Below are 11,062 nucleotides of genomic sequence, written 5' to 3'. Positions count from 1 at the left end.
TTTACAGGCTGTCATCGCATATAGCAGCTTTATTTAGAAACGTTTACATTCTCATAAATTAGCTCAAATCTTCTGTATAACTCTTGATTCTCTCATATTGCACTACCACAACTTAAAGGGGGCTGGAGATGTTTAAGACTTAGATTTCTTCTTACAAATGAAGAGCAGATCAGAGGGGAAAACATAAACAGAAGGGCCAAAGAACTCCAACTGACCACAGAATGTGTCCTCTGAAATCTATGGACCGCCTGAACTAAAAAAAAAAATAATTTACAAAATATCTTTCCACTTTTCATCAACTATGATCTTAAGAATCAAAGTCTCCATTCTGTACTGAAAATGTTCACTGTGTAAGGTAGATGAGGAAACAGTCCATCCACAACTAATGTACCAGTTTTGTGTTCAGCCCCATTTTACATAAAATCTCTCTGGATTGAGTCTGGCTTTGCTATTACATTTTTAATAGGGGAGTACATCGACTAACTGAGTGCTGATATTCATGCCCACTTTATGAACTCATGTTGTAAACAGGTTCAGACTGCTCCTCCAGACTAGAAGGTTTCTGACCTGAACTGCCATGGTACTCTTGATGGATAACCACCAACGTAGTGTAAGTGTAGTGAACAGGAGACAGATAGGCACTATGGTCACTAAGCTTTCCTCAGGCACGGGCAGGTGCTGCACTGTCACATACAGCACGCCTTCACAGCCTGACCTCACTGACATGAAGAAGGGAAAACTGACTGACAAAATGCTAGGTAGGGGATTTTTTTTTTTTTATATATAAGTCTTTACTGTGTAAACCAGTAAACGGATGACATTTACAGCCTAGGTCCATTTAGTCAGTTAAAATGTCATTTGGGATGTGACTTCATAACTCAAGCTGATCTGAGGTACGTTTCAATGTAGGCCCCAACAGTTTAGAAATGACGCAAGAGGAGGCCCCTCTGGCTTTGTTGCAAAATGTTCTTTCAAAGGGCACACGTGACTGGGAGAGTCCTGTGCATGACACGAGTTCTTCACTTAATGCCAGGTACAGAGGGGAGGGCAGGAGGATGAGATACGCAGGTTAGCAGGGCTGGAACATCTCACGGCAGCGTGGCAAAGGTGTTGACTTCGTTGCGACGGTGAATAAACAGCAGAACATGCAGCCACTTAAGCCTTCATCAGGGCGCTGACCACGGCGCGGGCGTTGAGGCTGCGCAGGTCGTTGTAGGTCTGCCCTGTGCCCACAAACACAATAGGCTGGCCTGTGATGTAGGTCATGGAGATGGCAGCACCAACCTGTGGGGGAGGAGAGATGACGCATGAGAGCTATCAACATTCCAGCTGGAAATTATCCATAAATCATAAAAACAGCCACAGACAAATCATTAACCCCTATCAAAAGGTCAACCGGAGGCCACTGCATGATTCACAACAGATACAGAAAAACATTCAAATACCTTGTCGTCGATGGTGTCAAACTTAGTGAGAACAATCCCATCAATGAGGCGAGGCCTGTCAGACATGGAGTGGTCTGCCAGAGCCTGATTGAACTTTACCTAGGGGACACGGGGAAGGGAAAGTTGAATCATTCAAGGGGAAACTGATGACGACCGAGTTAATATGTATAACACCATATTTCCATCTCACTCTTACAAAGTGTGGAGGAAGAGAAACACATCTGTACGATCCTGATGACTACTGAACAACACAGCAGCTCACTGGAGCAATGCTGACCTCTGCTGGAGAGTTTAAGAATAACAAATCAATTTTATCCTACAGCATTTTCAGCATGTTTAGTCATTATTGTTAATAAAGGGTGATCTGAACTCGATCCCAGTCTAACGTAAAGACTGAGTAACGAACAAGGTGCTTTCCAGGTCAGGATACAGATGAAGCCATAAACAGAAATCCCTCTTTCACTCAACATCAAGTTCTACCAGCTGATCACATGAGTACTGTTGCAAATGTTTCATCAGAATTCAGTTGAGAATGAAGGCTTTGGAGACTTCCTGGAAAACTTTTCCACACATTCACGCAACTTAAAAATGGCTCAGAAAACTCAGTGTCAGCGATCAATTACATTTCCTCTCAATGCACGATGTGTCCGAACAAAACGTGAATTTGTCGGTGGTCTTACCAGTTGGTCAACTGCCTCATTTCCCACCAGAGCTTCCCCAACGAACAGCACTAGGTCAGGCATGTTAACTGCAATAAGTTTGGCCAGGGCTGTCATTAGGGGGGCGTTGTCCTGCATACGCCCAGCAGTGTCCACCAGCACCACGTCAAAGGCCTGGTTGCGGGCTGGAGGGATGAGACAGAAGGTGCACATGTGAACTTACCATATGGGCGATATTAATCATTAATGGTTATCACCACCTCTACATGTTACCTACAAATCCAGTTAATAATTACTCAACATACCATAGGCAATGGCCTCCATGGCAATTCCAGCAGCATCCTTCCCGTAGCCCTTCTCATAGAGCTGGACTACCGGCTGTCCTCTGTGCTTCTCTGGAGGATGCAGAGAGTTCAGGCGGCGCTGATGAGTGCGGAGTTGCTCCACCGCTCCAGCACGAAACGTGTCACAGGCTGCGATCAGCACAGTGAAACCATTCTCTATCAGCCAGAAAGAGATCTGAAGTAGACAAAGAGAAGTTTGTTTCATGTGAAAATGCATAGGACATAACGTGGACAGGATGAGAGGGCCAAGTGCAACAAGAGGACACAAACATTTAGAAGTTCACACCCTGAACAAGACACCTAACAACCAGAACGGGTCAAAAGATATTTTGACATTCAAATTCAATTTAATTTAATTTAATTTCAATAGCTGAATAATTTGTGCATGTTCAGTTTTATTTTCTTGTTCTTCTCACTTAAATATCATCAAGCATTTAACACCAAACATCACTTAAGAAACCGCATCAGCATCCATAATCCACACCAAAAGCACAGATTTATAGATTCTATGATCATTTCTCAGAAATTAAGTTGTGATGCTTGTGAAAAGCACCTCTAAAGCTTAAGAAGGTTTGTAAGATGATGCTTTTGCCATGTGATTTTCAGTACTTCAGTATCATAGCATATTATTGCCCTTGACAGACAGCAGAACTAATCATTTCAATATTAATTTTGTCTGTGTGGCCCACCCCGAACATTAACTCTGATGGAAATTGCTTTTTCACCAAAATTTAGGTCAAGTGCTGAACCGAGGGATCCATCCAAAAAGCTGTGTAACTGCACTGGTTCAGCTAGCAAGCAGAGTTTGGGAGTTAAGCGGTAAGCGAGCTAACAGCTAAAGAGCTGAAGCCTCATTCAGAGGCAGAATTTGTGGAGGAGTGCCTTGTTGCTGCTGTGTAGCTGCAAGCACTGGACAAAGGAAAATTGTTCCAAAGTGTCAGTTTGTCTGGAATAATTCATGGAGTTAAAGGAAAACCTGACGTGGAAACTCAGTGAAACTCTGTGAGCTCAGTGTCTATGTGATTTGGCCTTCGTGGTGGACATTAACAAACACATCTCAGGGCTGAACCTCAAGCTCCAGACAGCTTGTCCGGTAATGTGAAATCATTTGAAGTGAAATTAAAGCTGTGGCAATTGCAGCTGGAAAGAGGAAACGCTGTGCATTTTCCTGCTCTGCAAGAACAAAAGCTGCCATGACATCTGAATATGCTGCTGAGTGTGAAAACTCCTTCAGGCATCTGGTGAGAGGTTTCAGGACGTGAAAGTAAACAAAAGGAACTAACATATTTGCTGACTCTTGCATAAGTTGGCTCTGCTAAAGACTGACCACCACCACCACCATCATCATCATCATCATCATCATCATCAGAAGCAGAGGTTAGTGTAATAAGCTTCTCAGGTGCTGACAACTCACCTTGGCCAGGTTAGTGGACTTCCCAACTCCATTGACACCACAAAAAGTAATGACAAAAGGCCTCCGCTGGCTCTGCGCCTCCATGACATCTCTCAGAATATCCACCCTTCGCTTGGGCTGCAGGATCTGCACCAGTGAGTCCTGCAGGGCCTGCTTTACAGTTGAGGCCACAGCTACAAATACACACACAAAAAGCTTTGTTAGCAGGGCTCTACACTAACTTTTCCACTGGTGGCACATGATTTTCCTATGAACTGGGCACATGCCTTGTCATTGGCATAGGTTGGGTTCACATTCAGCCCGTTTTTTTTTCATCAGTGCGATCTGGGATTTGAATTGTGTGAACGGGAGTTCCTCTTTCGCTATGTTATAGGCAGTGTTAAACTTAATGACCATTTTGTTCTCTTCTGTTGAGCGATTACTCTCATCCATCCGCTGAAAAAAAGTCGGGAGGGGCTCAGTGTTTCGGGTGATGCATTGGTCCCGACAGGTTTTGTGTTTTATGCTGGCGTTGTGTAACTTCACAGTTTCCAGCTTAAATTGTGTCGACCCCGTAACAAATTTTTTTTTTTTTGAAAAAATCAGCAACAGACCCCTTCATTTTTGAGAATAGCGAAACACTAGTCTTGGTGTCTTGAACTTCTGCGCGTTTACGCAACGGCTTATGTGCACGCGACGGCGCTGTCTCAACAGGAGAGAGTGCAGGTGGAGGCGGCTGACTAAGCCAGTGAAAAAAGGGACGACTTTCAACCACAATGTCTAACACGGAGCCATAAAACTGATGCGCTCGCACGAACGCGACCAGATGAAATTCTTACTCGCAAACTCTGAAAAAAAGGTCGCATATGCGACCACTTTGGTCGCAGTCTCGAGCCCTGGTTAGGGTTATTTCACATGCTATACTGACACACACGACTAGTTACAAGAACATCATAAGGGTCATGACCTGATGACAAGTTGCACTGAGTGAGAGGGGGGCTAACTTCATGAATAATCCCATTTAGATGTTTCTAAGTGCGTACACAAAATTGGGGTCTGATTGCTCGCTTCCTGTGTAATGTGTATAAAAGTGAGGGGGAGATCCTGTTTTAATCAATTACTGCAGTGATCATACAGTGTTGGGGAAAATGCATTACTGTAATCACATTACTCTTCCCAGCCTGTTGCCTGGCACTCTCTGAGGAAGTAGAGGGAAGGCAGAGAAGACGCACATTGCACTGTAACCAATCCTCACACCAAACGAAACATATTTTCAGGAACTGGGTGAGGATCTATGGTCTACAGTGGGTATGTTAGTTAGGTGTGAAAGTTGACTTACTGGTGAATGTGCCCATGACTTTGCCCTCCAGTTTTTTGGCTACAGAGTCACAGAGCTGGGAGGCAATGTCGGCTGCTACATTCTTTGCTGCAGAATCACAAAGTAGAATAATGAATAGCAGACAATGCACTTTTGAAAATGAAATTAAAATTTCAGAGGGTAAGTGAGAGAGACGTGATATCATACCGATGAGGTGGTCCCTCATCTTATCCAGTACTGACTCCATGTCCTCGCGGGTCAGGCTCTTGGACCCAACCAGGCCCTTCAGCATCCCAAACATGCCCCCAAAACCGCCACCCTTTTTGGAGCTGAAACAGTGCATAGTGAAAGAAAATAGTATAAATAATATATAATAATATAACTCTTACCAATAATACAAAAATTCAACTAAACACTTCCTAACACTTACCCTGGCTTGCTTTTTTCACTGACAACCACTCTCTCTTCTTCCTCCTCCATCTCCTCTTCGTCACTGGACTCATAGTCCACAGACAGCAGGTCGCCCTTCATGGAGCTTAGCTGCATCCCCTGAAACACATCCAGGACATTGAGAACTTGGCAACAGACCCTTTACCTTAACATTAACGCGACTAAAACAGATATCTGTTTAACTAGATGTTGGGACTGGAGTGGAGGACACGCACCGCATCAGCTTGTGCTTCCTGCATCTGCTCGTCACCATTTTGGGAACCATCTCCATTCCTTTCGCTGTAGTCCAGGTTCTTGGTGCTGTTACCACCCATGTCCCAAACACGCATTTGTTTCTCCCTCGGCTTCTGAGGCTTTGGGGATTTACTGTGAGCAGGATGACAGAATATCAGAATTAAGAAACCTGAAATCAGGAATTAGACATGCGTTAAACTGGGAGACTGACTTAGCTATTCTAAAAAAAGTGAAGATGATCCACTCGGGGATCAAAACTATGCACACTGCTGAAACAGACCTTTCACAGTTTTGAAATGGGGAAACTAGAATGCACCTAAATCAAAATACATCTTTGAATGGGATTCATTTTAACTTTATCTTGTTTGTTGATCATGAAAGCATTTTCTTTTACCTTGGTTTTTCAACAGGAACCACCATGCGCTTGCGAAAGAATTCCTCTCTCTTCTTCTGCATGATCTCGTCAGGAGTCAAGCCCTGGTTACCATTCTCCACCTTCTTCTGCCCAGAGGATGAGGTCTTGCCTTGATCTGCTTTGACAGGCTCAGCTGCAGGAGCTGGAAATGAGTGGAATATCAAATCAAAGTCAGGATTTAGATCATGTTGGTAATTCAGATTTTAAAACAACCGCCTCCAGCAGCACTCACCCTCTTTTTTGGTATTTTTATTCTTTTTGCCACCCTGTTCCTTGCCTTTGTCCCCACCCTTCGTCTCGATCATTGACTTCACAGTTTTTTGGGATTTCTCGGACTCCTTAAAGGTCCGCATGGGGGCGTGGCTCCGAGCTTTGCTGCTGTCCTCCGCCTCTCTTGAGACAAACATTCAACATATGTCAGCATTTGCAGGACAAAAAAGACTGTGGTCAATGAAGCATCTTTGGATGCTGTTGAAATAGACTTTTGATTCTCACAACAACACGTTCTTCGTTGTAAGAAATCACTCCATGAGGGAACAGCATTTACCTCAGAAGCATCTTGAAGTCATCCTCGAAATCATAGTTATTGTTGAGAAGCTTCAAAGCCCCCTTTTGCTCCAGCTCATTCTTGTAACGATCCCTAAAATGGAGCTGAACATCATCTATGAACTTGTCCACATATGTCAGCGTCAGGATCTTTTGAAAACCCACCTGGACAGGGATGCAAGAGACGAGTGATCGTCAACATGAATGTTAGTGTCAGGGTTGAAGTGCACCCTTCAGTGGTGTTTGACTGTAATTAATTAAGTCTGCAATTCAGAGACTTACCACAAAAATTAACTCAAACTCATTGTCGAGCTTGTATTTAAGACTCAGGGCCTCGTGGGTGAATGAATTGTTCCCACTTCGCTCCTGTAAAATCAACACACATCGTCGACATGTCAACAGGACCTGAACACACATGTCGTTGCTGTTACAGCTAGCCTACTAAGCCTTCATGAAAATGTGGCAGAAGTCTGTGTCGACGAAACTATATCAGCACTGAGCTTACAATTCGTAAAAATGTGTTTTTTATGCTATTCACACCTTAAAAGTAGCTTGTTTAGTACACGAACGTTACGCAATTAGCTAACATTTGCTACCTATTAGCTTTAGCATTAGCAGCCCAAGCCATACGGCGAGGCAGACGCAGACAACTGTCACAGGGTTTTAACATTATATCTCACCTGAAGGATCACGGAGCGGATCAAAGCGTTGACAGGCCCAGTGAAGGATTCAGTGACCCCGGCTCCCTGAAAACACCACAACACTATGCCCCCTTTGCTGAAGATGGTGAAGAAATCCAGCATCTTGCCACCACGTATCTAGATTTAAAAAAAAACACACACACACACACGGAGAAGGAAGGTGAAACGGAAGCACTGCGATAAAAGAGTGGCCCTGTAAATATTTAAGGTGCTAGCGCCTCTTCCTACATTTTTTGAATCTTACCAGATAATACTTTAATAGATAATAAATTCCCCCACGGGTAAAATCCACCAACAGAGTAAAACTGTTTTCGACACGTCAGATGCAGAACCGGAAAAAGACGCTCACTTCCGGCGTTTTACTGAAACTCGCGCATGCGCACTTCTACAGAGGAGGCAAATGCCGTTTGCCTGAGTGGGCGTGTTTTACACTTACCACTCGTTCAATACTGCTGAGATGAAACATGTGTGAGGAGTAAATGTAAATAAGTACATTTACACAAGTTCATTTATACAGTACAAATTTGATTACTTATCGTAATTAATACTTTGTATTTTTGTTGTCGTCTACTTCACAATTATTGTCCACTATATTTCAGTGGGAAATGTTGCTTCTCTTGTAATTTCTCAGTCATATTTGTAGAAAGGACTACTTTGTTTGCCATTTTTTCATATTCCATCTTGAGAGAAAAAGCATAACTCTTATCTTTATGCTTCACTAACTTCTTAAACAGTCCAGCAAGAAAGCAGCTCCATTAAATTATATGTGGAGCTACTGACGTCCATAATGTGAAAATACTACTGTGGTTGTAATTCTGTTTTAATTCAGTTGCTCATGCTACACTGGGAAAGACAGGGGTCACTCTTCTCATTGTCCCTTCTGGCGGGAGCTGCAAATACATTGCTATACAGCATGATTTTATAGATTTGTAGCTAAAAACCCCCCCAACATTTTAACAGCTTGGCTTCACATTTCTCGATATGATCCCTATATGAAGTCAATTAAGGGTATCCTATCTTACACATATTATTTATCAAGGTAGACCCTTTCTGCAGCTGCAGTGTTTATGATGCTTGTTTGATGCTGATTGTTCTGTTCTTGCAAATGTCTTAAATTATGTTTGTATGACAGAATTTCACCTTTTCTACAAAACAGAAAGGAACAACCTGGTCAAGATAAGAAAAGAGTCATACACAACACACGTTTCTATATGGAATATGTAAAATATTTAAATTGTGTGTAAAACTTATGCACATTGAATTGTAACATTCTTCATCTGTTGGTTTTGGCTTCTGGTAAATCTGTGGTTGTGGATTACAAAGGTCAAGTTGTTCTTCCTGTTGCTATTTCTTTACAATAGAATCATGGAATGATCAGAAAGTAATGCCATTCTAGCCCATGAAATGTTCTTTGATTAAACATCAGCAGGACTCAGCTCTAGACAATTTAATTTGATTATTCGTACACATGCTTGTGGCAAAGGGTTAACTCCATGCTCAGTCAAGTGTAACATTTGAGACATTTTGCATTTGAAGTTTTATTGCACATGTTGAGGCGTCACATTTAGCAGTTACCAACTTCCTCTTTTTTCTGGTGATGTCAGGGGCAGTCGACAAATGTCTCACATTCTCTTTGTTATACTGCGCTGCTGTCAGTGGATTATGTCAAATTGTTGCAACAGTTACTTCTCCAGCTGCAGTCTCTGAGTAAAGTGTGTATGGGGCAGAGAAAAGGCTTCATTTACGGGAAGCAGTTTGCCAAAGGGTTGAACAAACATGATGATGATAACAACATGCATGGTAAGTTAAGATTTCACTCCAAACCTTATCTTTATCTGTTTGAACGCTTTTTTCTAAAAAAAATTCTGTTGATCCATTTCATGCTTCCATAGCTTAAGGACCTATCGCTGGACTAAGGGCTCGTGCCAAAATGTCTAAAGTCAGAAGTATGTACAGTTTGTCTTTCTCGTTTCAGGCTGGTTCCAGAAACTCTTCAAATCAAATGTTTCTTCCTCGGCACAACGTGGACAAGAGGCAAAAGTGACAAAAAACTTGGTGTCTTCTGTCAGCACTGTATCAACTTCACCTTCATCTGCGTCGTCCTTCTGTTCTTCCTCATCATCATCACCAGGGACAACCCCCTCTAAACTGCTACAGTCACAAACTGCTCTGAGCTCAGTCGAGCGATGGCGCCGAAAGTATGACGTGTTTGTATGCCACAGCTCTGTGGACAGTGACAGTGAAGAGGCTGGACGCCTGGTCTCTTTCCTGGAGGCACCACCCCATAGCCTCAGGTGCTTTCTACGACAGAGGGACGACTGTCCAGGAGGTGCAATTTCCACAGAGCTATGCCAGGCTGTGCAGAACAGCCACTTATGGGTTCTGCTTATTACTCCTAACTTCCTGCAGGATGATTGGTGCAGTTATATGATGCACCAGGCTCTGGCAGAGGGGCCAATGTCCAATCGCATTATTCCTCTGGTTCAGAACCTGTCCCGCTCTCAGTATCCTCAAGAACTGAAGTTCTACTACTACATAGACCTGACAACAAACCCGGATCATGGTTATACTGTCCTCAACAAGACTGTGCTCAAGTGTGAGTAATGGAAAAAAATATGTTCTTTGTGGGAGGTTCATAAACAGAAATTGAGCATAAACTTAGTCTCCAATTTAAAATGTTGTCTGCTGAAATCAAGCAGTTTATTTCTTCTTTTCCTGAATGTGTCATTTTGGTTTCTTATAAACTTAAAGATGGCCACCTACAAATGAGTGCACAGTTTTTGGAGGGTGAGCCATCCTTAATAATCTCCTCTTGTTTTTTTGTCCTTCCAGACCTGAAAGACCTGGTTAAAAATGAGCAGACACTTGATTGCAACATGGACAGCTCGAGCAATGGATTAAGTTCACAAGACGTCTCCAAAAAAGACAAGCCGGTGTCAAATTATGACGCTGCTGAGACGTCCATTCCACTGGAAGTGATAACAAAGAGAGATGGAAGCTTCACTGGCGATTGCTGTGATTGTCATCAAGAGTAATTAAAGATTGTGTTGACGGACAAGAGGCTCTGAACGGAAAACACCGCTGTTATTGACTGAACTCCACTTTGGTGAATGCCGCCCACAGTGAATGATAATGATCTGTTCCCTGTCAAGCTTGGTGTTTCACCTCATGCCTCCTTGGCCAGTCCTGTTCCATGTCCATCCTCCAACTTAATAGTGTTTGTTATTGTTAAATATCAGATCCCTGGAATTTTATTTATTTTTTTTTTTTGGTCATAATTTCATGGTCAAATCAGTTAGAGTTCTTTGTGCTTAATGAGACTTGGTTAAGTCCAGCTGACTGTGTTGCTTTAAATAACACACGTCCTCCTGGTTTTATATATTTTCACCAGCCTAAGCTTTCAGGTCGAGGTGGTGGGCTGGCTATGATTCACACATATCATTTCAAATGTCCCCCATCCTCTCTTGGGAACTTCCCTTCATTTGAGTAACTTAGTTTAAGATAATTGGCATGACCTCTTTACTGTGTGTTTTAACTACAGACACCAGAATCTAAGT

The 11,062-nt window shown here is 42.8% G+C and overlaps 2 protein-coding genes across 2 annotated transcripts; one reads left to right on the top strand and one right to left on the bottom strand.

Annotated features, from left to right (window-relative positions):
• Positions 1–14: 14 nt before the first annotated feature.
• On the bottom strand, positions 15–7,876 carry srpra (SRP receptor subunit alpha). The gene is made up of 15 exons (XM_076734537.1): positions 7,750–7,876; positions 7,485–7,622; positions 7,087–7,170; positions 6,806–6,969; positions 6,491–6,651; positions 6,238–6,400; positions 5,825–5,975; positions 5,590–5,708; positions 5,367–5,488; positions 5,181–5,267; positions 3,863–4,035; positions 2,410–2,623; positions 2,126–2,289; positions 1,446–1,544; positions 15–1,284 (listed from the first exon to the last, which is right to left on the bottom strand). The coding sequence occupies exons 2-15, from the start codon at positions 7,605–7,607 to the stop codon at positions 1,156–1,158; spliced, it is 1,953 nt and encodes a 650-aa protein (XP_076590652.1). The 5' UTR covers positions 7,608–7,622; positions 7,750–7,876; the 3' UTR covers positions 15–1,155.
• A 1,342-nt stretch (positions 7,877–9,218) lies between these two features.
• Positions 9,219–10,860, top strand: tirap (toll-interleukin 1 receptor (TIR) domain containing adaptor protein). Its single transcript, XM_076735727.1, has 3 exons — positions 9,219–9,305; positions 9,481–10,101; positions 10,338–10,860. Exons 1-3 carry the CDS (start codon positions 9,224–9,226, stop codon positions 10,538–10,540), a joined length of 906 nt encoding a protein of 301 aa, XP_076591842.1. The 5' UTR covers positions 9,219–9,223; the 3' UTR covers positions 10,541–10,860.
• Positions 10,861–11,062: the final 202 nt, after the last annotated feature.

Source organism: Chaetodon auriga, chromosome 7, assembly GCF_051107435.1.
Source record: "Chaetodon auriga isolate fChaAug3 chromosome 7, fChaAug3.hap1, whole genome shotgun sequence".
NCBI lineage: Eukaryota > Metazoa > Chordata > Actinopteri > Chaetodontiformes > Chaetodontidae > Chaetodon > Chaetodon auriga.
The sequence above is the reverse complement of the archived record's forward strand: the minus strand, read 5'-3'. Positions and strand labels throughout refer to the sequence as shown.

Excerpts from the sequence above, each read along its gene's own strand:
- srpra (XM_076734537.1), bottom strand. The coding sequence starts at position 7,607 with ATGCTGGATTTCTTCACCATCTTCAGCAAAGGGGGCATAGTGTTGTGG. Across the intron at positions 6,970-7,086 it reads AGTTTGAGTTAATTTTTGTG|GTGGGTTTTCAAAAGATCCT; the intron begins GTAAGTCTCTGA and ends ATCCCTGTCCAG. Across the intron at positions 5,268-5,366 it reads GATGAGGGACCACCTCATCG|CAAAGAATGTAGCAGCCGAC; the intron begins GTATGATATCAC and ends GTGATTCTGCAG.
- tirap (XM_076735727.1), top strand. The coding sequence starts at position 9,224 with ATGGGGCAGAGAAAAGGCTTCATTTACGGGAAGCAGTTTGCCAAAGGG. Across the intron at positions 9,306-9,480 it reads TGATGATAACAACATGCATG|GCTGGTTCCAGAAACTCTTC; the intron begins GTAAGTTAAGAT and ends TTCTCGTTTCAG. Across the intron at positions 10,102-10,337 it reads CAACAAGACTGTGCTCAAGT|ACCTGAAAGACCTGGTTAAA; the intron begins GTGAGTAATGGA and ends TTGTCCTTCCAG.